This window comes from Mytilus californianus, unplaced genomic scaffold (genome assembly GCF_021869535.1).
Source record: "Mytilus californianus isolate M0D057914Y unplaced genomic scaffold, xbMytCali1.0.p SCAF_41, whole genome shotgun sequence".
Classification (NCBI taxonomy): Eukaryota; Metazoa; Mollusca; class Bivalvia; order Mytilida; family Mytilidae; genus Mytilus; species Mytilus californianus.
The window spans coordinates 1721484-1749203 of NW_026262692.1; the positions used below are offsets into that span (position 1 = coordinate 1721484).

The 27720-nt window shown below is 33.4% G+C and overlaps 2 protein-coding genes across 2 annotated transcripts; both read right to left on the bottom strand.

The window, feature by feature from the left end:
• Window positions 1-558: 558 nt before the first annotated feature.
• Window positions 559-4941, bottom strand: LOC127699820 (potassium voltage-gated channel protein Shaw-like). The gene is made up of 2 exons (XM_052203189.1): window positions 4341-4941; window positions 559-3814 (listed from the first exon to the last, which is right to left on the bottom strand). The coding sequence occupies exons 1-2, from the start codon at window positions 4818-4820 to the stop codon at window positions 2948-2950; spliced, it is 1347 nt and encodes a 448-aa protein (XP_052059149.1). The 5' UTR covers window positions 4821-4941; the 3' UTR covers window positions 559-2947.
• Window positions 4942-8238: 3297 nt separating this feature from the next.
• On the bottom strand, window positions 8239-21791 carry LOC127699821 (potassium voltage-gated channel protein Shaw-like). Its single transcript, XM_052203191.1, has 2 exons — window positions 21038-21791; window positions 8239-12260 (listed from the first exon to the last, which is right to left on the bottom strand). Exons 1-2 carry the CDS (start codon window positions 21512-21514, stop codon window positions 11394-11396), a joined length of 1344 nt encoding a protein of 447 aa, XP_052059151.1. The 5' UTR covers window positions 21515-21791; the 3' UTR covers window positions 8239-11393.
• Between the last annotated feature and the right edge of the window lie 5929 nt (window positions 21792-27720).

The following is a 27720-nucleotide window of genomic DNA, read 5'->3' on the forward strand; positions in this document are numbered from 1 at the left end:
CTATATAAAACGCCCCGAATGTTAAAAGTTTTGGTGGGGTTCGTGTTGCTCAGTCTTTAGTTTTCTATATTGTTTTTTGTGTACTATTGATTGTTTGTTGGTCTTTTTGTTTTTTAGTCATGGCGTTGTCAGTTTATTTTCGACTTATGAGTTTGAATGTCCCTCTGGTAGCTTTTGCCTCCCTTTAACAATAGACATGTGTCCATACACTATATAAAACGCCACAAAACCAGAAAGTATCAACTATCTATCATCAAAACTAAATTCTTCAAATAATAACATCAAAATTTGAAATTAGACATCTTCTGTCTTAGTTCTTGGCTTGTTACAGGCATTTGCAAATGTTGTAGGGTCAAAATATTTTTTGATAATATCAAAGCTCCTTTTTTTAAATCTCGATCAGTAGATAAAAAACGTACATAAAAACAGACAATAAAAACAGTAGAGGTTAAACATTTAGTTATAAAAGATAAATAACATTAACACAATGATAGTATAATAAATAACATTAACACAATGGAAAAAAAAACACAAAATAAATAACAAACTATACAATTGTAAAGAGTTTGTCTGTTAATTACTCATATGGAGACAGAAAAGATAAAATACTACCAATACACAATGTCTGGAAAGGAGCCTTTCAAATGAAAAATCATGCACAAAACATGTTTATCAATCTTTGAATAACAATCGTTCTGACGTCAAAATATTTCATTTTTGTTCTTTTATAACAGTTATGCTTCAAATGTCTTGTATGCAAGTGGTACTTTAAACTGACCAAATGACATAGAAGTTAGCAACTATAGGTCATTATACGGCCTTCCACAATGAGCAAATCCCATACCGCAGAACACCATGTTCGTATCTTCAATATGAACTATGACCTACTACAATGTATTAATCATATGTTCATGTTAGGCCATTAGTTTTCTCGTTTGAGTTGTTTTACGTTTGTCATTTCCGGGGCATTTTATAGCTGACTATGAGGAATGGGCTTTGCTCATTGTTGAAGGCCGTACGGTGACCTATAGTTGTTAATTTCTGTGTCATTTGTTCTCTTGTGGAGAGTTGTCTCATTAGCAATCATACCACATCATCTTATGTTTATATAAAGCGTTTATTTCTGTAGTCAGTTTTAATTTTGTTTAACAAATATTATATTGTATTTTAATATCTTATTATACTGCATTCTTTATAGTGGTTGGTCTTTTCTCTATTCTTTATTTGTATGCCCCACCTACGATAGTCTGTGCGTCCGTTTATTCGTTCGTCCGTCCGTTCGTCCGTCTGGTCCGCTTCAGGTTAAAGTTTCAAGGGTCAAGGTCGTTTTTTATGAAGTTAAAGTCCAATCAACCTGAAACTTAGTACACATATTCCATATGATATGATCTTTCTAATTGTGATACCAAATTAGAGTTTTGACCCTTATTTCGCGGTCCACTGAACATAGAAAATGATAGTGCGAGTTGGGCATCCGGGTACTATGGACACATTCTTGTTTCACCTATTTAATATAGTCCTTGTTTTTGACCCATTAATCTCTAATCTGTAAACCCCATCAAGACCGTTTTCTTTTGTTGTTAATGCTGGTACTTTATGTCCCTTTATGCAATTTATATGATCAATGTTATTAAGACATGCAACCTTAAATTTCTACACAATGTGACGAAACTATATCATCCTCATCTCGTCCTGAACATACATGAACTATTTGCCATTTGACGTTAAGCAACCAACAATCAATAAGTTAATGTTTTTTTTTTCAATAAACGAATTAATCTTGAAATCATTGAAGAACTTTGTTATCGTTGTAATATGAAGGACTAAATAAATAAATTTAAAGCTCTTATTATAATTGTTGCAATGAAAAGGTTTTTCCTCAGTCTAATGAAATCCTGAAATAAATCCTACATTTGCACTTCTCTGACCTAGGACAATTGGTGAGGTCAAGACTTTATCAACTAGAGCTAGTAAAAACAAGTGAGAACGCGTATTCTTGCATTTTCAGATTTATTTCCTTTTAAAGTCAATGTACTTTAAAAGAATTAATATTCAAAGAGTGACTGCACTGATAACTCACGAAGGAGCTACATTTGGATTGTTTGAAATTTCCCTCGCCCTGCTCGTCCGAATTAAAAGCGTTTTTAATGTAAAGAAATCCCAGAATTGTTTTAATTAACTTAAAGAATTTAAAGTATTTCTAATTTTAATTCAATTGGTGATAGATAAGACATTATAGATATAGGATCGGTTGCTTACAGAAACTTATTACAACTCTAATTTGAATTACTTAAGCAAACTTATTACATCTAGAAATCATATATATATATTTAGCTAATCTGCAATAAATTCCAACTTCATGCCTAATATATCGTGTACTGTGTTACATCTCTAGACTCTACTGACGAGGAAAGGTAACACTAGGCCACCGAAAGCTGAATTTTTAGTTCAGTAGATGGCCGTGTTGTCTAGAGCGCTGGACACAGTGCAGGCGGTGTTGTCTCGATATCCCAATAGCATGAGTCCGAATCCCGGCAAGGGAAGAACAAAAATTTGCTTCCGCATATTTGCAGATTTAACATTGTTGTGCTGATATTTAGAGTGGTTATGTATATATATATATATATATATGATAAACGTAGCAGCAACTGTATAGAATAAATCTTAGAATTTCGTCGTAACTGCGAGCACCTTCGATACTGATACATTTAAATTTCTAACGTTATGTAGCATCATAAAACCACATCTATACAAACACCTGAAACATTTCTGGTGCGCCATGCAGGTTACATCAAACTAAATGAAAATAAAGAACTGTTGAACAGCTACTTATACGGGTTCTCTCTATATATAAATCATGCAGATAAAATAAATAGAAATATACTGAGTTATTTTATAATTGTCATATTCCTCCTCTCGCTGGAGAGAGAGGTGTACATGTTAAAAATCAAGTTTTGTGATCGACAGGTAGAATACTGTTTTCCAGAAGTGCTTCGTTTTTCGTTTTCGTCTTTTGTTGCATCACATTAAGTTGACTGTTAAATAACATGTAATTATTTACAAGTGTTGGGATAAGTATAGCTAGCATACAGACACCGATTACTGCGCATGCGGATGCAACTAACTTTGACGGCAAAGTTTTCGGAACTATATCTCCGTACCCTACAGTTGTCAAGGTTACAATTGCCCACCAGGAGGCCTGAGGGATGCTTGTAAAAGCAGTATCTCGTGTGAAAAAGGCCAAAGAGGAAAATATGAGAACTGCCGTTAAAAGACAAAGTAACATCAAAAGCAAATCTTTTAAACTTGTACGAATCGTAAAAATTAAAATGCGAAAACTAGAGACATACTTCAATAATCGAAAAAGCCTCATTACACGTATGATCTGCAATGATTTTACTGCATCTACAAAACTTTCCTCGTATTTCTCTCGTTCGTCGATTTCGATTGCTATTTTGTCAACGTACATCACTATAAGTGAAACAGCATCCACAACAATGAAAAAGTTGAGGAAATCCTTCCAAGGCAAGGGAAAGAAAATCATCTTACAAATTATCTCAATTGTAAAATACACAATTGTTATCAATTCTAAATATTCTAAAAAAATCATCCGACTTTTAAGGTCTGGTAATTTATCGGCCATTGTTTCATTATAACTACCCGCTCCTTTCCATCCGAATTTTTCTTTTTCTTTCGCATTTAAATATTCGTCCCATTCTTCGTCTGTTAATGATTCATAAAACATTTGATCTGTACTAGCCACAAGGATGAATAAGGATAGCATTACCATTAAATTGCTGAACACCATGAAAATCTAAAAAGAGTGAAAAGAAGCAAGTACTACATTTTTACGCACAGCCGCGTGTTTACGTTGGTTTATTGACAAAACGTTTCTACAAGATACAACAGATTTTGCGTTTGTAATTTGTTCAAGGTCATAAATTACATGTCTTTTTTGTTGAATTGCTATCTAATCTGCTGTTTTAACAATTTACTCGAATTACAGCGTTAGTCCGAGTATCCCTGTTATTAGTTACTGAATTTCCAGGGAAAAAGCTCAGTCAAAAGTAATAAAATGTTATAAGTAATAACATATACATTCTTTTAAATACAGTTTATATACAAAGTATAGAATTCCATGGTACAAATCACGTGTTTATGGAACATCAATTTGCCTTTTCACTTGATTCAACCCGTATAGTCTTATTAACTTTTTAGATATATTTAAAAAAATTATCTAGCAAGCATAAATATATGAAGTAGGCAATCATTTCCAACGGAACTAAATTATATAAAAGAAAAAAGCATGTATGAATATATATGTTATGTATGTTACAAACCTTTGCCATGACTGACGTACTTGGGTATTCCATAATTTGCCATATTTTCGCCTGCATTGCCTTCCATCCCTTGCCTTTACTCATAGCGTATACCCTTTCCTTTCTCGCATGTCGCTCGTGTTCATCTCGTTCTAAAACCCTTAATGTTTTTTCATCATCCAAAAAACTTTGATATTTAGTAAAGCAACAAGTCGCTATTTCATTTTCTGGTACTCCCCAAAATTCCATTTCCTGTCTAAACTTTTTTGGACAGACGTCAGTCGGAATGTGTAATAAATCTCCTCTTATGTAGTCCAATATATTTAATGTGCATGTTGAATGTCGTTGAAAATGAAATTCAACGACTGTCTTGTCCTTAGTAAAATCAGAAAGTATTTGTTTACCAGCAATTGACCCATTACATGAGATTTTATCCAAAATTATTTTTGAAATTTCAAATTTGTCACCCTTATTATTTATCGAGTAAATAACATGATCCATGGTAAACACAGTAAGATGTCTGAATACCACAAATGCTATATTCAAAATGCAGAAATTAAAAAAAAATTATGTAACGTATTTTTTAAAAAGTAAATTCGCTTTTATTGAAAAACCATTGGTTTGCATGTACGACCTATTAAAAATTGATAAGCTTTCATTATGGAATTTCCAATATGACGGTTATGGTCTAATAATATTATAACATTGATTTGTTCAGTTGTTAAAAATATAAAAAAATATATAATTTTGAAATCGATGAACCGCTGTTTTAAAATGTAAATTATTTACAACTATGTATAGTTATCCTTGATTGCCTTTTCAGTAACTTTAATCTCAACTAAAATACAAAGGTAACAACAATAACCTATAAATGAAATTTGTAAGTGAGAAATTTGTGAGTGTTCGTGTGATTACTTTTTTGTGAGTGTGTAAGTATGTCAGTGGGGGTATTACCTTAAATACTTTAAATGGGAACTAATTGACTGTCCTTTATAACCCACGCCAAAAATGCGTATGATTTAATTATTTGAAACACAAATGAAACGGACAAGTCCTTTAACGGTTCACCAGAAGACCAATTGCGTTAATATTCGCTTCGAATTCACAGGTAATAAAGTACGTATAGTATTTTCTGAAGTTCGATCAATAAACTATTTCCATGACTGAGATGATCTGCCAACTGCTTTAAATTGTTTGTCATAAACTCAATTTTATTTTCATATAAGAGCGCAGTGGTGCGTTATCGTTCAAATTGATATATACAAAAATATTCCTTTAGGTAAATTGTACAGCGTTGTTGTTTATCTAAGTTGTTGGTTTATAGTTATATATTTTATCCAGTGACCATATGCAAATAAGAAGATGTGGTATGAATGCCAATGAGACAGCTCTCCACCAGAGACCAAATTACGTAGACAACTAAAGCTCATCGTACGGCCATCAACAATGAGCAAAACCCACATCACATAGTAAGCTATTAAAAGCACCGAAATGACAAATTTAAAATAATTCAAACGAGAAAACTAACGGCCTGATTTAGGTGTAATACCACCAAATCATAGTACGTCACGCCCGGTTGCATACGAAAAAGGATCGAAAAAAAATATTCCCCTGAATTTGACAGTTGTGGGAAAGTAATCCTACATTTCATTGCAGTTAAAAATTTCTGAGTCATCAACTTATATCTTGAGTGTTTCAAAGCACCATTTTTTTTTATTTGGAAACTTGAGGTTACATGGTTACTTAAGCTTGTAAACACGAAAGAAAGGGGTGGAAATATGATTGGTTAACTTCCAGTGATGGTTATTATCTTATATGCAATGAAATATTATGTGAAATTTTGTCTGTAGTATTGGACAGGATAACACTTTACTCATGCCAAGTATTTCTTTATTTGAAACAAAGATAAATTCTGCACAATTTTTTGAAAAGTGCAAATTTAACAAAGACTAATAGGGGAAAACCAATGGTGGTATTACACATTTATGTATAAAACAACAAACAAAAAACAAAAATGATATACATCAACACATGACAATCGCTGAATTACAGGCTCCTGACTTGGACAAGCACATACAGAGTATGGCGTGGTTAAACATTTTTGTTGACGCCAAACCCTCCCCTAACCTTTATACTCCAACCTCCTCTAAAACGATACTCGATGCACGACTATAAAGCTTAGCGTAACGATCGATGCCGCTGTTTTTTTGGGGTTTTTTTGGAGTTTGCATAATTATGCTGAAATTGAGAAGGAAGAATTGATTTAAATTCGAATCGAATGACAGGAAGGACATTTGAAAACTAGTTTAATGTCATAAACTATTCTAAACTAAATGGATATCAAATTGTTCATGCTAGTCTCAGGACATAGTCTCAGGACACAGTCTCAGGACATAGTCTCAGGACATAGTCTCAGGACATAGTCTCAGGACACAGTCTCAGGACATAGTCTCAGGACATATTCTCAGAACACAGTCTCAGGACATAGTCTCAGGACATAGTCTCAGGACATAGTTTCAAGACACACTTTTTAATTTAATATATAAGTTGGAGAAGCGGCACACAATATCAAGTCTACTTATATAGTTGTTGGAGAAGCGGCACACAATATTAAGTCTACTCATATAGTAGTTGGAGAAGCGGCACATAATATTAAGTCCACTTATATATTAGTTGGAGAAGCGGCACACAATATCAAGTCTACTCATATAGTAGTTGGAGAAGCGGCACACAATATCAAGTCTTCTCATATAGTAGTTGGAGAAGCGGCACACAATATCAAGTCTACTCATATAGTAGTTGGAGAAGCGGCACACAATATCAAGTCTACTCATATAGTAGTTGGAGAAGCGGCACACAATATCAAGTCTACTCATATAGTAGTTGGAGAAGCGGCACACAATATCAAGTCTACTCATGTAGTAGTTGGAGAAGCGGCACACAATATTAAGTCCACTTATATATTAGTTGGAGAAGCGGCACACAATATCAAGTCTACTCATATAGTAGTTGGAGAAGCGGCACACAATATCAAGTCTACTCATATAATAGTAGTTGGAGAAGCGGCACACAATATCAAGTCTTCTCATATAGTAGTTGGAGAAGCGGTACACAATATCAAGTCTACTCATATAGTAGTTGGAGAAGCGGTACATAATATCAAGTCTACTCATATAGTAGTTGGAGAAGCGGCACACAATATCAAGTCTACTCATATAGTATTTGGAGAAGCGGCACACAATATCAAGTCTACTCATGTAGTAGTTGGAGAAGCGGCACACAATATTAAGTCTACTTATATATTAGTTGGAGAAGCGGTACGCAATATCAAGTCTACTCAAATAGTAGTTGGAGAAGCGGCACACAATATCAAGTCTACTCATATAGTAGTTGGAGAAGCGGCACACAATATCAAGTCTACTCATATAATAATTGGAGAAGCGGCACACAATATCAAGTCTACTCATTTAGTCTGACATATACGCTTATATACGCATCGCAATATAGCATTTTGTACTGAGGGGTGTAAAACAATCCACAATCAATCATACCCATAAAATGATCCGTCAATACATGTACAACATGTCTTAAATTACCGCTAAATGATTAATAGACAAGTATCAATAATCTTCGTTATCTTCGCAATATGTATGTAAAAATTAAAACAATATTTAATACTATACATACATACATGGATCGCAAGTACTATTTTTAAAATTTTGATAGGCCCGATTGAGGATAGAAATTGGACATATACGGCCTAGGCGTACACGCTACCACTAAGATGAAGACGGAAAGAAATCAATGAAGTCGTGAGAGACTATTGTTTGCAAAGCATCTAGTGGCAAATATTTCATGTTCAAGTTCGCCAGGCTTAAGCGATCATAAATTATTTCTACAATTCAACTCAACACATGTATAAGAAATGACCTCTCATTATGAAAGTAGCATTTAATTTATTATCAAACGTATACAACTTCTCAAAATAAAAAAAAAAACAGTATATTTTACATCTAAAACACATTACGGCTCATTCTCGTCCATTATAAAACACATTACGGCTCATTTTCGTCCATTATAAAACACATTACGGCTTATTCTCGTCCATTATAAAACAGTCATTCATAAATTATACAGATTCAGTCACAGCCATCCAGTTAAAATGTAATGTAATATAAAGCTTTATAAATAACCATTACTTTTCACATAAAAACAAAAGACTGTCTAAATGAGAGGGGGAAGTAATACAACCAAGGCATTTGCATGTAGTATTCTACTCAGCGTAAGGCGTGATAACTTCGAATAATTACACTATAAATTTTATTTAATTTATGTGTATAATTCGGAGAATATTTCCTGCACTGCGACAAATGTATCTAATGGAAAACCTTTATATATAAATATAAAAATAAGAAGATGTGTTATGATTGTCAATGAGATTTATAACTCTCCACCAGAGACCAATTGGCATAAAAGTTTTAAAATAACTATAGTTTATACTATAGGTCGCCGTAAAACACATTACTAGTATTCTAAAACAAGTGTTGATGTAAACAAACACACGTGTTTTACCAAAACAAATACATGTGCTTCCGTACTATAAATAAATATATTTTATGCATATTCAGGAAAAGAAAAAAATGTCACGTGACAGTCCAAATTGGTTTATGTAAAAAAAGTTCGGCCTCCAAAATCGATAAATTTGGAAACTGCTACCTAAAAAGAGAGTATCTGTGGTGAACAAGTCCGGAAACATTATGACTTCAAAATATGTTACCTACAAATCCCTCTAAAGAGTATTGCAATATGAATAAAATAGATGTGGCGTATACGTGAATTACACAACAAACAATTAAAATAAGCACAACCAATTACACAGTGAAATAGTCAGTTGTAAGGACGATTTTACATGACTGTCTCAAAACAAAGTATCATCATAGTAAGCTATAAAAGTCTCCGGTAGGACAACATGTAAAGCAACTCAAAAGAGAGAAAAAAAAACGGTCTGATTTTAACTTCAACCACTAGATTACAAAATACTTGATTGAGACAAGTGTTTAGAACATATAACTTGTCTATAGTTGATTCTCTTAACCAAACACTCGTACGATTGAAGAATTAAAGATCGATGTTATTAGTGAAAGCATTCCGGGGGGCTTGCAATCTAGATAACAAAATATCTTATATACACGAAAACATCCATACAAGCAAGAGATAAAATAAAAACACCATGTAGGACTGTACATTTCCGTATAGGAGCGACACCGGATATTGATAATAGCTGAAATGGAGATAAATTTAAAATGCAAGCCATCGTACAAAACTTTGTCTTTATGACTTTCATATAATCTTAAATGACAATTTATGAAAATTATGGTCTTGTGTAGTCGTAGTGGGTCATATTTGAATAAAAGGGGAAAATATTAAACATAACCTTGCTATATCTCTTGATCTGAAGTAATCGGCGTCTCTTTTTTTTCCGATTCTAGATGGTAGTTTTTTATCTACAGATTTAATTTACGTTGACGTCTAACATTTATAAATGTTTGGAGAACAGGTCAATTCCAACATATCATTATACAAATCTTTAGACACGTGCAATGATTACAAATGCATAAACAATTGATTGGAATTCTTACCTTTGATTACAAAATTTTACAACATCTCTCCGCTTCAGCTAGTACCAATATCCAGTGTCGTTTCAGTACGATGTACATGGTACATCCCATGCTCTCTTAATTTGATTTGAGGTCGTTTTTTCATGACAATGCGAAAACAATCAGATACGCAAATATGTACTGTATCTTTAAAATTTCACGAAGGCGTATACATGTATATTTAACCGTTTTGTATCACTTTAGACGCGTAAGTCTTGGTAGATATTATTTTAATCTTTTAAATAGTAATTTGACATTTTAAGGCAATAAAAACATAAAAAAAGCAAGATGTTTTTTTAAACAAGTTTAAAATATGCTTTCAAATTAATGAATAAAACCATGAAAAACTGACCGCCGCAAAAAGGCCAATAAGGCTGAAAGTGGCGTTAAATACCAATCAATCAATCCATTGAATTAAAATGAAGCTTATTGATCTTTTGGACAAAATGCACAATACCAATGTAATAATAGTCGAATAATATATACAGAATATGATACGGCTTCTTCAATAGCATGCCCGTATCAACCCGAGACACCAATATAATCACAAGAGGGTTGATACGGTGTGTGATATTCAAAAAAGCCATTTCCTAAATATACACTGTATTATATACATAAAAAGATGTTTTTCGCGGGACTTGCCGTAATACAGATAAGGGGTTTGATAACTCTTTTTAATTGTGACTGATATCAATATTAACATAGATGGCTGATACAGAACGATCGCCATTGATTGTATTACACATCTACATGTACTTCGGTACTGGCATGCAAATACGAATATTGTTTGATTAAAATATGCTGTTATAAAATTAGAGATTTGATCTCAAGTTAAGGAATATATCTCCGTTGTGCAAAGCTCTGATTCCAGATTTGGCAGTACTTTAGGTCCTTTTTGGTTTGCTCCGCTCTTTAACAATTGTTTTAGATTTTGGATATTTAAATATTTTGGCCTCGAGCATCACTGAAGATATATTGATTGTCGAAATGCTCATCCGGTGCACGAAAATTGGTACCGTTTATGTTTTTACTATTAAGTACATAATAAATGTATGAAAGCACTTTCAAGGAGGCACGCTAACTGAAATATCTTCCCTTTACTATAACTCGGTATTTGATATATTCACTAGCTTGGAGTTTCATAATTTTACTACCAAGACCTCAAGACCTTAAATGCAACCAGTTGACCTAATGTCGGTTAAAGACAACCACTGTTAAAATGACGTAAAATGATTTTTTTTTTGACGCTACAAATTATTGGAAAAAAGTTTTTCTTCACTCATTTGCGGACACTCTAGAAAATGGTAGATAGTGTTATCTAGAACAGTATGAGAGAATGTAAAGTTTCAAAATGTATCAACTACATAAAATTAACTCTCAACTAAATACACTTTTTTCTTTAAGTTAAATTCGTATCCTATTTTGGTGAAACTAGTGTTTGTTTTCTAATGAAATGCTCTTTCTTTGAGTTCTGTCGTCTCTCTATTCCAACATAATGAGAGGAGAATAACAGAAAATTATTAACAAGTACTGGAATCAGTAGAGCAAGAAGACATACCCCAGTAATTGCACATGCTGATGCAATCAGCCTTCCTTGGACAGTTGACGGGTAGATGTCTCCATAACCTACAGTCGTTAAAGTGACAATAGCCCACCAAGCTGCGTCAGGGATATGTGCAAATGCTGAATCTTGCGAGAAGTAGGCGAGAGACGAGAACAGCAAAACACCTGTACACAAACTTAGAAGCATGACTAAAAAATCTCCCATACTAGCACGAAGCGTGTACACCAATATTCGAAATCCGCTGATGTGCCGTACCAGTCGGAATAATCGAAAGACTCTGAATATCTGAAGTGAATGCACGGCATCATGAAAAGAATCCTGATATTGTTCTTTAGGATTCACTTGATTTACAATGAGCGACATATACATTACAACCAGGGCTAATCCATCTATGACGTTTAAAAATGTAATAAACCCTCTCCACGGCAATGGAAATACTAAAAGCCTGCAGATAAATTCAGTCGTAAAGTACGCCAATGTTATCATTTTGAGATGCAAAAATGCATCGATCTCGCGGTAAACATGGCTGGGCAGTGATATGTCTGTTCCGTTCAATGTTTCATTTATAGACCAGTAATCATTGTACAGTTCCTCCTCCTCTGATGTGAAGTATTCAAACCATTCATCTTTTGTTAATTTCCTTCTAAATAACGGGTGTGTACTGCTGACCAGTAGAAACAAAGACAGCAGGACAATGGCATTGCTGGTGTACAAATATACCTAAAAGTAAAAAAAAGTAAACCTGTTTATTGTTTTTTTTTTCTTTCTTTTTAACAGTAGTTTATTTTTTAATATATTTTTCAAACTTACCAATATTCATAGTCATGATAGTTTCAAAACCATACTATTTTAAAGTTCATACAGCACTTTGTAACATTTCTAAACATTTAATCAAATGCCAAATTGCTTATGATTGATTCCAAACTGTGACCTGAATATAGGACTTATTTGTTTGAATAGATCAAGAATTCTAGCTTTTATCAACTTGACAAATTTGATTTAATACCCCCAAAAAATACTGTGAAGTGGCAAAGAATTTTTTTTTACAAAAGATTGAGTCAAACAACTTAAGGTTTATAGAGCAATCGGAAGTGTTTTCGGAATTGATAATTATGAAGTAAACAAATGGTAAAAAGCTAACGAATATATACATATCGATAAATGAAAATTGTTATCTAAATTTGTTTTAGAAATGTTGATTTTGAAGTAGGAAATGCATCATTTATTTCCCTTGATGATATATAGGACAGAAGGCGCTTCATCTGCAGAATGAAAACTACAGAGGATTTTGGGGAGTTGAATTTGTAACACTCACCACCCGTGAACAGCGTAAGCTACTCATCTTGTTTGATATCTAATATTTCAATCAAAGCTGTTAAGTATTTATAGTATAACGGACAATTTCTACTTTGTTTTAAATGTAATTTAGTGCAATTGCTATTCCATCAAAGGAAGTAAGACTGACACAGTGTGTTGACAAAAATACATCTTTATACTCCTTTTCCGCTCCGCTCTTTTCGTGTAACTTCGTCTATTACAATGGACAACAGTCTTTTTTATTATACACTTGATATGTTTGCAATGACAAAAATGAAGATATAAGTATTCCTTTATGTACCTTGGTGAGTGATGAATATTTGTAGCAATGCAACTCGACGTAGAGGCAGTCATGATCGACGTCATTGTTCATCACCTACTCTCCATGACGTCTCTATAATGACCTTCTGCAATTTATACAAAAGCAGTTAGGTATTCACCACATTTGCACGACGCTTTACTCGCGACTCCTTCCAAAAACGTCAGTCTGTACTACTGTTACAAACCTATACAAACTTACAGCTATCATCTAAGATTTCGCAAGTCACAGACTTTTTAGACCAGTTCGCACTGGAAAAAATTAAGAGGAAAAAAATCCTTTCTTAACTTTTTTCTGCAAACAAAGGTCTCGACGCTATCAACTTGTGCGATATCATAGATCATAAATCACTTCACCCGAAAGAAAAAATCACTATTTCAACTATCAATCTATACCTATTATCATTCCAGCAGCGCTGGCATATGGAGAATATATCTCCAAATCTATATGATATTACAGAGCTGCATTGTTATCTTAATTTACTTGATACAGAGTTGCTGATTACAATGCATCTTTAAAACCAAGAGTTCCAAATGGTTAAGTTGAATTAATTCCTTCGAAACTTTTACGGACGTCATCACGAATTGGTTGACCATTATGAATATCTAGTTCAAAGATGACGATGGATATGATATAATTGTCCTTACCACACCATTCCGTCCTCTTTTCATCGAAACCAGGGACAGTCTATACTAGACTGTCTCTGTCGAAACTAACGACCGAATTAGACTTATCACCGGGTTTGTACTTAAATGTTCAACACGACGGGTGCGACATGTGGAGCAGGATATGCTTATACCTCCGGAGCAACTTAGATCAACCCCGGGTTTTGATAAGGTTCATGTTGCGCAGTCTTTAGTTTTCTATGTTGTGTTTGGTATACTGTCATTTGTCATTTGGTCGTTTTAGTCATGGAATTGTCAGCTCGTTTTGACTTATGAGTTTATTTATTTCTTTGTATCTTTCATCTCTCCTTTAATCGAGGCTATCTTGGAAATCATAAACGCAATAAAACAACTAGAATGTATACAAGACCACTTACTCCTACTCACACCTCAACTAAAGAAATCCAAACATAAAATATGGTTGCTTTAGGTCAAGCTGGAATCTTTTTGTGTATATTCATTTCGAAAACATTTAAGTTCACACTATTTGTAGAATATAAAAGGTGAACAGATCAAAAACAGAAAAAAATAGAGACTGGAGTAGAGTTGATGATTGATTTGTGTTATAGAATTGATGATGTAATCCTTTCAAAACGAAAACAATGTTATAATGTCCATTATTAGACCGAAAGTGACTGTGTATTTATACATCCTACGCCCAGTAGGATTTGAAGCAAATTATAACCAATCAACAGAACTAGTACACATTTTTGTTTAGGGGCCAGCTGAAGCCTGCCTCCGGGCGCGGGATGTTCTCGCTGTGTTTAAGACCCATTGGTGACCTTGGGTTGTTTTTTTTTTTTTGTTATTTGGTCGGGTTGTTGTCTCTTTGACACATTCCCCATTTCCATTCTCAATGAATCAATTGATACCATTTTGTTTACTTCATACATGATTGGACTTTCTTTAACTGCTGGCTAGAAAATTTGTCCACAAACATGTACGACTATCGTAATGATTTCAGATTATGTAATGGATGTGGTTTGCGTAGTCTCCCTTTTAAAGTTCCAGATTAGTATTTTCTTTATCAAATGTTTAATTTAGTTTTAATTTCATTTAAACATACTATAATACAAAAGAGCTTTATTATTAACTATAAAAGTATTCAAATTTCATATTACTTTATAAATTGGATGATTATTCATTTATTTGATATTTCTTCAATACCATATATTTATTTATATCTTTGGAGTGATAAGTTTTTCATTAAAGTGAGAACAGAAGTTGCTTCTGTAGGGACAAGTTTACTTTTCATATCAATGTAAAAGCTGGCAGTATACTACCATTTTTCTCTTATAACAATACAGGAATCTAATTCAATTGTGCAATTTCGCGCCTTAAATTTACAGAATTTGTTTATGCATTTGCATAACTTTTTCCGTATGAATAGCTATCGAATATACGGAATTATGACGTAACAATTCTTTGAAAACGCAAATACAGACTTTACAGAATTTTAATTACGTTTATATATGTGCAGAGTTCGAATTACGTTATACAGGGAATTATTTATACAGATTATCATCAAACTATTTTCAACAAATTAGGCGGGGTCAAAATATGATTTGCTTTATAAAATACAGAATATATATTGGAAATTTGTGTGGCTCCAATATGGCCAAATCTGACCCGTCAACTTAGGAATTAGGTGGGGGACTCTGCGTCTCATTTAAAACAACCTACAACTATAAAAAAAAAATCTTAAATTTGCTTAAAAGTGAGGCAAACTGATGCATTTTATTAACGTAACATATATAAGGGGGTATTCTACTGGGGCCCCGTATTGTCATGCATTAACACACATTGTACATTTTACAGATATTGTCAATAATAGTAGTATTTGTTTTCTTCAATATTCGCATTTTGAAATTGACATTCAGCATCAAACGCATTTTAAGAGACATTGACGCTAGTCTCCTCCAAAATTAAAAAAAAAAAAATCTATGCATTATAGTGTTATGCACAATCAGTTTGACTCAATAGTTTTTCTTGACTTAACCAATGAATGGTAGATAAACCAAGCGTTTGTCAAGGAGAAAGGAAACCATTTGACAAAGACACATGCGGGACAAGAAAGACACAGTGTCTTAGATACATGATTTTTTTTATAAGTTGTTATTGTAACTAGCTGTCAGTAACTGCGAGTACTCTCAGATCTGTACTTTGTGTTTTGTTGTTGTTGTAGTGAGGGATGTATAAATACCCTGCCACATCCGGTCTGTCTTTTTGTTAGATATTTTTTGCTTTGTATCGATCTGATGAGTTAAGCCCTGATTTGTATAGTTTGCTCTTATGTTGTACTGTTACACCACTGTCCAAGGTTGGGGATGGTTGGCGCCTTCAAACATGAAACATGCTTAACCCCGCCTCATTCTTTAAGTGCCGTCCCAAGTCAGGAGTCTGTAGTTCAGTGGTTGTCGTTGGTTCATGTCTGTCATATTTGTTTTTTGTAACTTGTTATAAATTAGGCCGTTAGTTTTCTCAATTGAATTGTTTCATATTTTTCATGTCGGGACCTTTTATAGCCGACTGTACGGTATGGGTTTTTTCTCATTGTTGAAGGCTGTACGGTTGTCAATATTTGCTTACATCCACTTCATTTGAAATTTGATTGATAGTTGTCTCATTGGCAAGCATACCACATCTATTTATTTATATATTCCACAAGTACAAACAATAGTAAAACTAGTAAAATCAACGTATATATATTGACCTCAATTGGATTTTGTTTTGTTATGATTGTTTTTCACCAAAATATAAAAATGATTGATTGATTGTTGGTTGCTTAATGTCCAGTGGCAAATTTTTCATGCATGTTCAGGACGAGAACAAATTAACAATCTTGTAATAGAGGGCGTCCGGGATGAAGGTCGGGGAAATTTAGACTGCCACTGGAAAATGAGGGTATATTGGATAGGGATAGAAATTTCACCTTGCAACAGGCCACTTATGGACCCTTCAAAGAGGTGTTGCAAGGGTTCTTGGCGTGCAAAGAGCGTGGCATCGAATTTAACGTCCCCATTCTGACCGGACGTGGCTGCGTACTTGATACACCCCGCACAGCCAAACAGACGCCCAACTTTGGCAAGGGTTTTACTGCCGGTCGGAAGAAGACCTGTGATGACCATATTTCTATTCCCAAGTCACCCTTGGGGGGTATAAAATGAAAAAGAACCCCATTGTGATACATACAGCCATGCATTAAGAATAATGACCCGTGATTGTTCTGACTTAAGTGGTTATAGAGGCTCGTTTACATGTTTACAATAAAAGAATATACGCTGAGTTTACGAAAAATTACCCTGTTTCTCCTATTTTTTTTTTTACTTTCAGGAAAAATGTAACACTTCCGCTACAAAATTAGATAAAACCTAGTTGAGTGATACAAGGGGTTGAAAGTGTTACAACCAAATGGGGACGGTAGGGTTATCCAATTTTGAAATATTTATTTATGTAGTTAATTGTGGTAAAACCTCACTCCCTTTATACAAAAGGAGGGAAACCGAAGATCTAGTAAAAGGAAAGTAAATCAAGAGACAAAAACAAAACCGGGGACTAGGACAGCACAGAATGACAATGGACACACAAACGCCGAAATATAAAGACAAATAAAATACCCGATCCGTTTAAAGGAAAAGGGGGCAAGGATAAGGACTCAACATTGCAATATGCATGTATATCAACTCTAAGGCACTGAGACAAATGTCTCGCATCAGAAAAATAATCGGAATCTAAACGGACAACCACAAATATTATCGAGAACAGAGATGGTCTTTTGTAGAAAATTACCCATACACTTGAGACAGATGGAATGTCGGAATAACATGAATAATGAGCTGTCGGAATAACGGGATGTCGGAGTAATTGGCTGTCGGAATAATGGGATGTCGGAATAATGGGCTGTCGGAACAATGGGATGTCGGAATAATGGTTGTCGGACTAACAAGATGTCACCATTCCACTTGAGTTAATATTCAGCAACTACATTGGCATTATTTTTATACAATTTACTAAATTCTACAACACAACGCGAAGTATATAATTACATTTACATTTTCTTTTTAAACTTAAAGTTTGATTTCATTTGATTTAAAAGACTTTTCCTTTTAGTTTCATTTGCGAACTATTACTATTTCATTACATTTCGTTTTTGAACTTAACTTTTGAAATACTATTCTCTTTCATTTCATTGAATTGTTGAGTTCTTTTGATTTATGTCTTTGTTCGGCCAAAATCTGATATCAGGTATCCCGAGGATTGAATAGGGACGAAGTACTAGCCACTACACATCCCAGGAGGGGTCGACACCGACCCCCTCCCATTACAATTAATATACCATAGAGGGTTTATTACCCGATCAAATATCACCACAATAATTAGATTGTACTTTTTTTCACAGTAAGATTAAACTGTCCAGTATATAAATATTTCATTGAAATTCAATTATCCTAATTAACAAAACCCAGTATATTGTACTAATAATTACTCAATGACATCTTTTTTGCATTTTGTCTCTGGTGGAAAGTTGTCATTGACAATCATCTCACGGTTTCATCAAATCAATTTATTTTCGTTTTTGAGATAAAAAAAATCAATCGACAGGTAAATGGTTAACGGATAGTTATCTATTGTCAAGTTTTTATTACTAATTGTTTCTTTCTATACTGTAACATTAATACAATGTAAGTGATTTACGAACAATTTCCGAAGAACCCAACGACATACTGCTTTATAAGTATACTGGTTCCCTGTCCTTTATCTGTTTGGCTCTGACATACCCGTAGGTTGCAAGGAGAGGACCAGCCTACTTTATAAGTATCATAACAAGTTCGTCTTCTCTTTAAAAGATCAAAATGCTTCTAAATATTCCAGTTAAATTTGATAGTCTAAAGGTGTAACACTCTCTCAAGTCGTTCGTTCGTTTGTCCGTCCGTAACACTCTCTCAAGTCATTCGTTCGTTTGTCCGTCCGTAACACTCTCTCAAGTCATTCGTTCGTTTGTCCGTCCGTAACACTCTCTCAAGTCATTCGTTCGTTTGTCCGTCCGTAACACTCTCTCAGGTCATTCGTTCGTTTGTCCGTCCGTAAAACTCTCTCAAGTCATTCGTTCGTTTGTCCGTCCGTAACACTCTCAAGTCATTCGTTCGTTTGTCCGTCCGTAACACTCTCTCAAGTCATGCGTTCGTTTGTCCGTCCGTAACACTCTCTCAAGTCATGCGTTCGTTTATCCGTCCGTAACACTCTCTCAAGTCATTCGTTCGTTTGTCCGTCCGTAACACTCTCTCAAGTCATTCATTCGTTTGTCCGTCCGTAACACTCTCTCAAGTCATTCGTTCGTTTGTCCGTCCGTAGCACTCTCTCAAGTCATTCGTTCGTTCGTCCGTCCGTAACACGTGCACTCCGTTCGTAACATTCTCTCAAGTCATTCGTTCGTTTGTCCGTCCGTAACACTCTCTCAAGTCATTCGTTCGTTTGTCAGTCCGTAACACTCTCTCAAGTCATTCGTTCGTTTGTCCGTCCGTAACACTCTCTCAAGTCATTCGTTCGTTTGTCCGTTCGTAACACTCTCTCAAGTCATTCGTTCGTTTGTCCGTCCGTAACACTTATCTGTTGCATTGTCTCACCAACTACACATCAGAGATTTGTTTTATATTTGTCACTTACTTATAAAAAGCTATATAGTTTGACGCATTCTCATAGTATTTACTTGTCTACTTTCTATTTGCTGCATTATATGTGTATTTTCTTCACATGGGTGCATCTAAGATTAATTTGTGTGACCATTTTCTCAGCAACTGCAAATCAAAGTTCATCGATGTTTTAGTACCATGCGTCAGATTGGTAATCATATCGATTGCCACGTTTGTAATTCGTCACCTTTTTACTTTTCTTTGCGCAATAGAATTATCAAAAAGGGAAAAGTTGTATAATTTCCATATAGATAACTATTCATTCAACAACAAACTTTAAGAACAACACTGTGAATGATTACACTTGTAGTTCCTTCTTCAACAATAGAAATTAAAAAAAAAAAACAAACACTTGAATAGTAAGTGACGATCTGTATCAGCTTTGTTTTTACTAGGAAATGGATTAATATAATTTAACAGCTTGTTTCTGGATCCTAATTATAATGCAATTGAAATAATAATAATGTTAATGCCAAATTGAGAGTATTATTTATCTTGAATTTAATTCATAAAAGATGTTTACACATTTCTATACTTCTATCGTTGCATTGTTTTCAGCAACTAAAATATAGCTTCTGCTTGGGTTATTTTATTGGGTGAAACTTTTTTATTCCGTTCCTTATTTACCTCCTGTTAGATATGTACTTCATGTTGGTGCTCTTATAAGAAATAGTCGTCACAATGTTCTAAGCAACTACAGAGCAGAGCTTCTTGATATCTGGAACCAAGCTTCATATTGCTCATTGCATATTATTATATGAAGGATTTAGTTAATTACTTGATTAATAGAATATAGTTTTTTCTCGGACTTGACCAGACTTTTTTAAGCTCCAAAAATAATTGACATTTGTGTTTTGATAGACTTTCTTGCAATATTGAAAAAATGGTTTCTAATAATAGGAAGTCCAATAATCAGATGGACTGACAATTTAGCTGAAGTACACATGCTAGACGCTGATATTTAACTGGATTTATAAATTGTTTTTTCTATTTTTTTTATGGAGTCCTCTAGGTAACCAGTACATAATAGGGACAATGTGATTTTCAATTGACGCTTGAGGTTGTTAAGTTATCAACTCTATGTTGTGTCCTTCTTTGTGGTTTGGTATACAGTACCTTATTGCACGCAAAAGAAAGTGCATAAAAATATTGTTTTTATCCTGAGATAAACATCCGGCACTTTCAACTTTAGTTAAATCCAAATAGCTGTCCCGGATTTTTTTTTAAAGAATCGACATAGTTTAAACGCGGACCGCAAAGAGGTCCCGAAAATAAATAGTTACACAAAAAATTCCCGCCCTTCATCTGATCCCTACATGGTACATTGAAGAACATACATGTAGTGTTAACTGAATTAATTGTTATATTTTCTGACCCGGAATTTGCATGAAATACTCGCAGATGGACGTTGATCAAGCAAGAAACAATTACACACTACATCTTCTTGTATCAAATATACATTATTATAAAAATTACTGCAGCACTAATTTTAGATAACAGTTTTACCTTGGCTAACATAGAAGAAGTTGGATATTCCATTACAGACCACACTCTTGCTTGAATAGAGCTCCATCCGTGTCCTCTGGCCATTGCAGCTACTTTTTCAAACACAAAATTTCTTTTACATTCCCCTTCTTCTAAAACTTTCAAAATGTTTAAGTTATCAAAGTACGAAACATACTTAGTGAAGCAACACGATTCTAAGGTAGTTTCTGGTAAACCCCAAAATTCAAGTTCTTCATTGAACTTCTGTGGACATATGTCTTCTGGCATATGTAATTTTCCTCCATTAAAATAATCAAAGATGTTGTTGGTAGACGAAGTGTGTCTATTAATACGAAAGTCCATACAATTAGAATCATCCTTTATTGTTGCTATGATATGGTCTGCAGCATCAGAGTTAGTTTCACGAATTCTTCCTAAAAGTTGGTCAGATAATTCGTGTCTTACACCTCTATTTGAAATGTAGCGTGTTTTCTCCATTTTTTGATACACTTTCTTATAGAACTATATCAAGCGTACATATTGAAACAGTAAATTAGCCATCTAAAAGTATTTAACTTTATCTATTTTTTTTAAAGATGTACGTTATAGTTTCACAGTTTACCGACAGAGTGTATTATAATAAAAACTGAGATCCTATAGTTTATATAGAAAAACATTCATCAGTTTCTGGCATAACAATATTCTAAGTCATCAATTAATCATCAAGTAGTAAGTAATTAAACTATTAAAACTTGTAAACTTCCATCTCAATATAGCAAACACAAGTATACTAATATTAATACATGGACAATGAACAATATATTCGCAGTTACAATCGTCAGTTTAAGTTTATATAATGGATTATCTAACCGGAAGTTCCGATTGAGGACAATGTTATATATGATCAGAAGTATTGATTAATTTGAAATAATCATGTTCTTTGAGGACACTAAACAATTTGTTTTTGTTTTCATGAATTATTAATATTTAACATTTAAATGGACTTTCAAATATCCCAGGCAGAACTCAGATTGTTAATTTCAAATGAATAGACAAGAAATCTTCTGTAGCCTGAAACGAACAAAATAATTATGCAATCACAATTAGCTTTGATATCTTGAACTGTACGCAATACGATACATTGCATGTATTATTTTGTCTTTCAAATCATAGATACAGTCTTCAGTTCAAATAGAAATAGATAACATATGCTATGAGAATATGAGAATATGAAAGCGAATGTAATTTAATATTTAAGCTTATTGGATTTATTTCTATTAGCTATGCAAAGACAAAAAAAAAAAAAAAAAAAACATTTGGTGGAGGAAAGAGGAGGGACGGGAAGTAAGAGGGTTTAAAGTGAATTTGTATTCTTCTCTACAAACTGCAATAATTAATTGTATACAAATTCGAGAATACCACTGTGGTAAATGTCGGCTACCTAGCAATGAGTGAATATATATTTTAATTAAAAGAAGCAGTAATGCATTTTATCAATATATAACTCAGTGAAAAATGTTAAAATGGACTAGCATTTGTTTGGACAAAACGTTGCATCGGTGTAAACTATTCAACATTGACTTTATGATTTCTTCAGTCAGATATCATTGAATTATTCGTTAATATACATATTCCATCTTCATGCCTTAAATATCATGTAGTGGGTACGACGCTAGAAAAAAAACTGAAGAGGAAAGGTAACACCCGGCCACCGAAAGCTTGATTTCTGTCGAGCCTAGGTGGTCGATTGTGCTAGCGCGCCGGGCATAGTGCAAGACGATTTGGTGACACGATATCTCAGTAGCACGAATTCGAATCCCGGCCAGGGAAGAACAAAAATTTGCTTCCGTAAATTTACAGATCTAACATTGTTGGGCTGTTATTTTAGACGAATTATATATCCGGATATGGTATACAAATTTTCGCACCTGATGTTTGCGGTATACCATCTTTTCCGCAAGTTTATTGTTTTCTGTTTGGTAATAAATAAATAATAAGATCAAAATTCAAGAGTCTATTCTAAATTGAGGTAATTTATATGTCCTTCCAAATACTGTTTCGATCCCTAACATCACTGAAAAGACATTAATTGTCGAAATCCGGATATGGTGTACAAATTTTTGCACCTCATGTTTGTGGTATACCTTCTTCTCCGCAAGTTTATTGTTTTCTGTTTAGTATTAAATTAATAATTAAGATCCATGTTACATCTCGTGATCAATTTATTTGGCAATCTGTCAATGGCAGTAAGAAGGGTTTACGAACATCAGTTGGACCTGTTAGTCAAAATCCGATTTGTTAAAATATACTTTTCACTTTTTTGGTCTTTATTACCAAACAGAAAACAATAAACTTGCGGAAAAGATGGTATACTGCTACATGAGGTGCAAAAAATTTGTACACCATATCCGGATTTCGACAATTAATGTCTCTTCAGTGATGTTAGGAATCGAAACGGTATTTGGAAGGCCATATAATTTACCTCAATTTAGGATAGACTCTTGAATTTTAAAGAGTCGAAAAATAAGATGAACGGATCATATAAACCCGAAGGCAAATATAATAAATTCCAAACGAAAAAATATAAATAAGTCTAAATTGAAAACAACGTTCAAACTTATGATTGCGTTGGATAAAAACCGCAATTTTTATACGTGTGCATGCAAAACAAATTTCTTGGTAGAAGGGTCTAAATACAGCACAGACAACATTTTCCAAAAGACCAAAAAAAGAGAAAAGTATATTATAGTTACGATACTTTTGTCAGGTCATTAAAGATTGCATATTTTGGCGTTAATATTGATTCACCTATAGGGTCTTTGCATCGGCACTAAACACATTTATTTAAAAACCAGTTGTTGGCATGACACGGGTTATGTTCTTCTCATATATGTTATGATGGTATGATACTAAACCCCTAACGGGAAGGATTGTGCCTGATATTCATATGATGAAGACATAATCTTTCAATCAGTTTAATTGAAGTCTGGAGCTGGCATGTCAGTTAACTGCTAGTAGTCTGTTGTTATTTATGTATTATTGTCATTTTGTTTATTTTCTTTGGTTACATCTTCTGACATCAGACTCGGACTTCTCTTGAACTGAATTTTAATGTTCGTATTGTTATGCGTTTACTTTTCTACATTGGCTAGAGGTATAGGGGGAGGGTTGAGATCTCATAAACATGTTTAACCCCGCCGCATTTTTGCGCCTGTCCCAAGTCAGGAGCCTCTAGCCTTTGTTAGTCTTGTATTATTTTTAATTTTAGTTTCTTGTGTACAATTTGGAGTTTAGTATGGCGTTCATTATCACTGAGCTAGTATATATTTTTGTTTAGGGGCCAGCTGAAGGATGCCTCCGGGTGCGGGAATTTCTCGCTGCACTGAAGACCTGTTGGTGACCTTCTGCTGTTGTCTGTTCTATGGTCGAGTTGTTGTCTCTTTGACACATTCCCCATTTCCATTCTCAATTTTATTTTATTGTATATATATATGCTGTCCATAGAAGTTATAGATGTTATAATATATGTTTTTATTACTGTCCCACCCGTATCAACCAAAAATGAAAAATGTGGGTTGATAGGATATGTGATATTGAAAAATCCGTGTAATATAAACTTTATTATGTGTTAAAAACAATTAATGTTGCTGTTGGAATTTGATAAAGCTTGTACAGCCATGATTTCTATCGATAATCAATGATGACTGGTACATGTACAGAACGATTACCATTGAATGTATAACATATTAAACTAACCTGTAACTATTACCAATATAACAAAAGAAGATGTGGTATGATTGCCAATGAGACAACTCTCCACAAGAGACCAAATGACACAGAAATTAAAGAACAAGTATTTAATAAAGATAAACTATTCACACCATAATATCATCAGTATAAAATAATATAAAATCAAAACAACAGAGAATTTCCCGCAATATAAAACAGAATTCCTAAATTATTCGAATCATTTTCTTTACAATTAGACAATAGCTGTTCAAGTATAAAACAAGATAGTAATAAGGTTTAACATACGTCTTTCCTATTATTTAAAAAATTGATCCATTATGATTTCTAAACATATAATCTGATGTTCAGTAGTTGTCGTTTGTTGATGTGGTTCATAAATGTTTCTCGTTTCTCGTTTTTTATATAGATTAGACCGTTGGTTTTCCCTTTTGAATGGTTTGACACTAGTCATTTTTGTGGCCCTTTATAGCTTGCTGTTCGTGCTTGAAGAACGTACTTTGACCTATAATGGTTAACATTTATAAATTTTGACTTAGATGGAGAGTTGTCTCATTGGCACTCATACCACATCTTCTTATATCTATAGATATGGTGTTCCTTAACACAATTCCTTTCAAATGGTATGATTTCAATCATGGGGTCATCGAAATCATTTTTTATGTATTTACTTTTAGTTAAAGATAATGTTTCTCGTTTCTCGTTTTTTATACAGATTAGACCGTTGGTTTTCCCATTTGAATGGTTTTACACTAGTCATTTTTGTGGCCCTTTATAGCTTGCTGTTCGTGCTTGAAGACCGTACTTTGACCTATAATGGTTAACTTTTATAAATTTTGACTTAGATGGAGAGTTGTCTCATTGGCACTCATACCACATCTTCTTATATCTATAGATATGATGTTCCTTAACACAATTCAATTCAAATGGTATGATTTCAATCATGGGGTCATCGAACTCATTTTTTATGTATTTACTTTTAATTAAAGATGGTATGTGTTTTTTTTTTTTTTTTTAAATAATCAGATAAGATTTTTTTTTCATCTGCTTTCGATGTTTTATGTGTTAGCATGTAGCGTTATACGTCACCAATGCCATTTGAGTCGCAGCAATGACACACTCTATCGTCTCTTAAAAAGACAATTTTCCTGTCTCAACTGGAAATCGGTGACTACCACATCTAAATTTGCATAAATTATACAAATGGTAATTGACAAAATATTAAAATATTTTTCAAACTTAATTTTTGTCTTAAAAATTCTATAACATAACCCTTTTGGTGAAACATCTATATTTGACAAACATGACTGTCTACATTGGTCTTGTTATGTTTTGTTCAACACTTTTTGATACCCATATATTTTGAATTTGCTGAATACAAATCTATATAGCAGACAAGATATTTTACTTTCTTTATCAATTAATTATCTGCCCTGACATTTATCATTCCAACTTTTGCATTTAAGGATATTGGATATTTGCCAAGTTCTACATAAACAATGAAAATTTGAAGTGCTTTGTTTTTAATATAGAATTCATTATTTACAAAATCTGAAGTTGATACGTTTAAACAAATCACAATTTTCAAAACCCCAAATTTCTAAGTTATAAGAAGTGGCAACTCTGGTTTATCAAAAATATCGAACTAACACTTATAGTTTTATAGATTTGTCTGCATTGTTTATAGGCAGAGTACATATATTTTTATACCTTGTTCATATAAATATTTATTTGATATCCAAAACGAACATGAACGTCTTGCCAACATTTTACCAAGTGACTTGCAGTCTTTGAACTTTTCAATTTTATTATCGTTAATAAAAAAAAATCAAATTTTGTGGGATTTTACTACCTGAAAAAAAGAATAGTATTTTTTTCAACACTAACTTTTAACTTCCATGTTGTACAATACTTTTAGAAAGCATTTAACATATTCTGTAAATCAGAATTGGTTTCTGCTAATCAGTGTCATCAGCATATAAACATTACATTTCAACTATTTTTAAGTAAACTGTAGGTTTATTTTCCATATCTGACCTATAGATGTCAAACCAGTTAAATTTGTTCATTCAAGATATTCTGAGATCATTTACTAGATAAATAAAAAAATAAGGCAGGAGGATGATGTTCTGCCTGTCGAACACCGATTGCGCACGAAATAACAACTTTCTCATTATATACGTAACTTTTTATTCTTGTACGTATTCTGCATAATTCGAAAAAATCCGTTCAAGCTATCATTCTACTGTTTGCATAAATGTCAATTTCTCAGCGTAACATTGGACGCTCGTTGGAAATCAACATTCGTTCATTTGAGCACAGTGTAATTTTTTTTTTTTTATTTTTTTATTCAAAAGCTCTAATAATTAGTACAACGAAAATATATGATGATTTGTGATATACCATGTTTAAAACCTGTTTGATTTACGTGAAGGAATAAAAGTTGGTCAAGTAATCGCATAGTTTTTCATTCAATATAGAAGTAAATATTTTCCAAAGGCAAAATACAAGTGTTATTAGCCCGTAGTTCCTCGGCTTTGATATATTATCTTTATTTCTGAACACTTGAATTACATTTCCCATAAGCTATGCCTCAAATAAAAGAAAAACGGTATCAAAAATTAAATTGAAAAGATACACATCAACACCACAAAATAAATCAGCAGTTGAATATATGTATTAAATAATTATCATATCATCACCAGGCGATTTAATATTTTTATGTATACTGTTAACTTTGATAACCACGTCTCTTGTAATACTATTGTTCAAAAAATCTCATCAAAATAAAAATTGAAAATAGGTTAGAGATTGTAAGTCGACCTCTTTTTTAACTCTCTTTTTCATGTTAAATGTCTGTCAAAACAAGCAGTTTTTTTTTTTATTGTAAGTGTTACAATGTATCATTTTCTATATCACTATTAAAGAGACGAATGCTACTGGTCATAGTTTTCTTT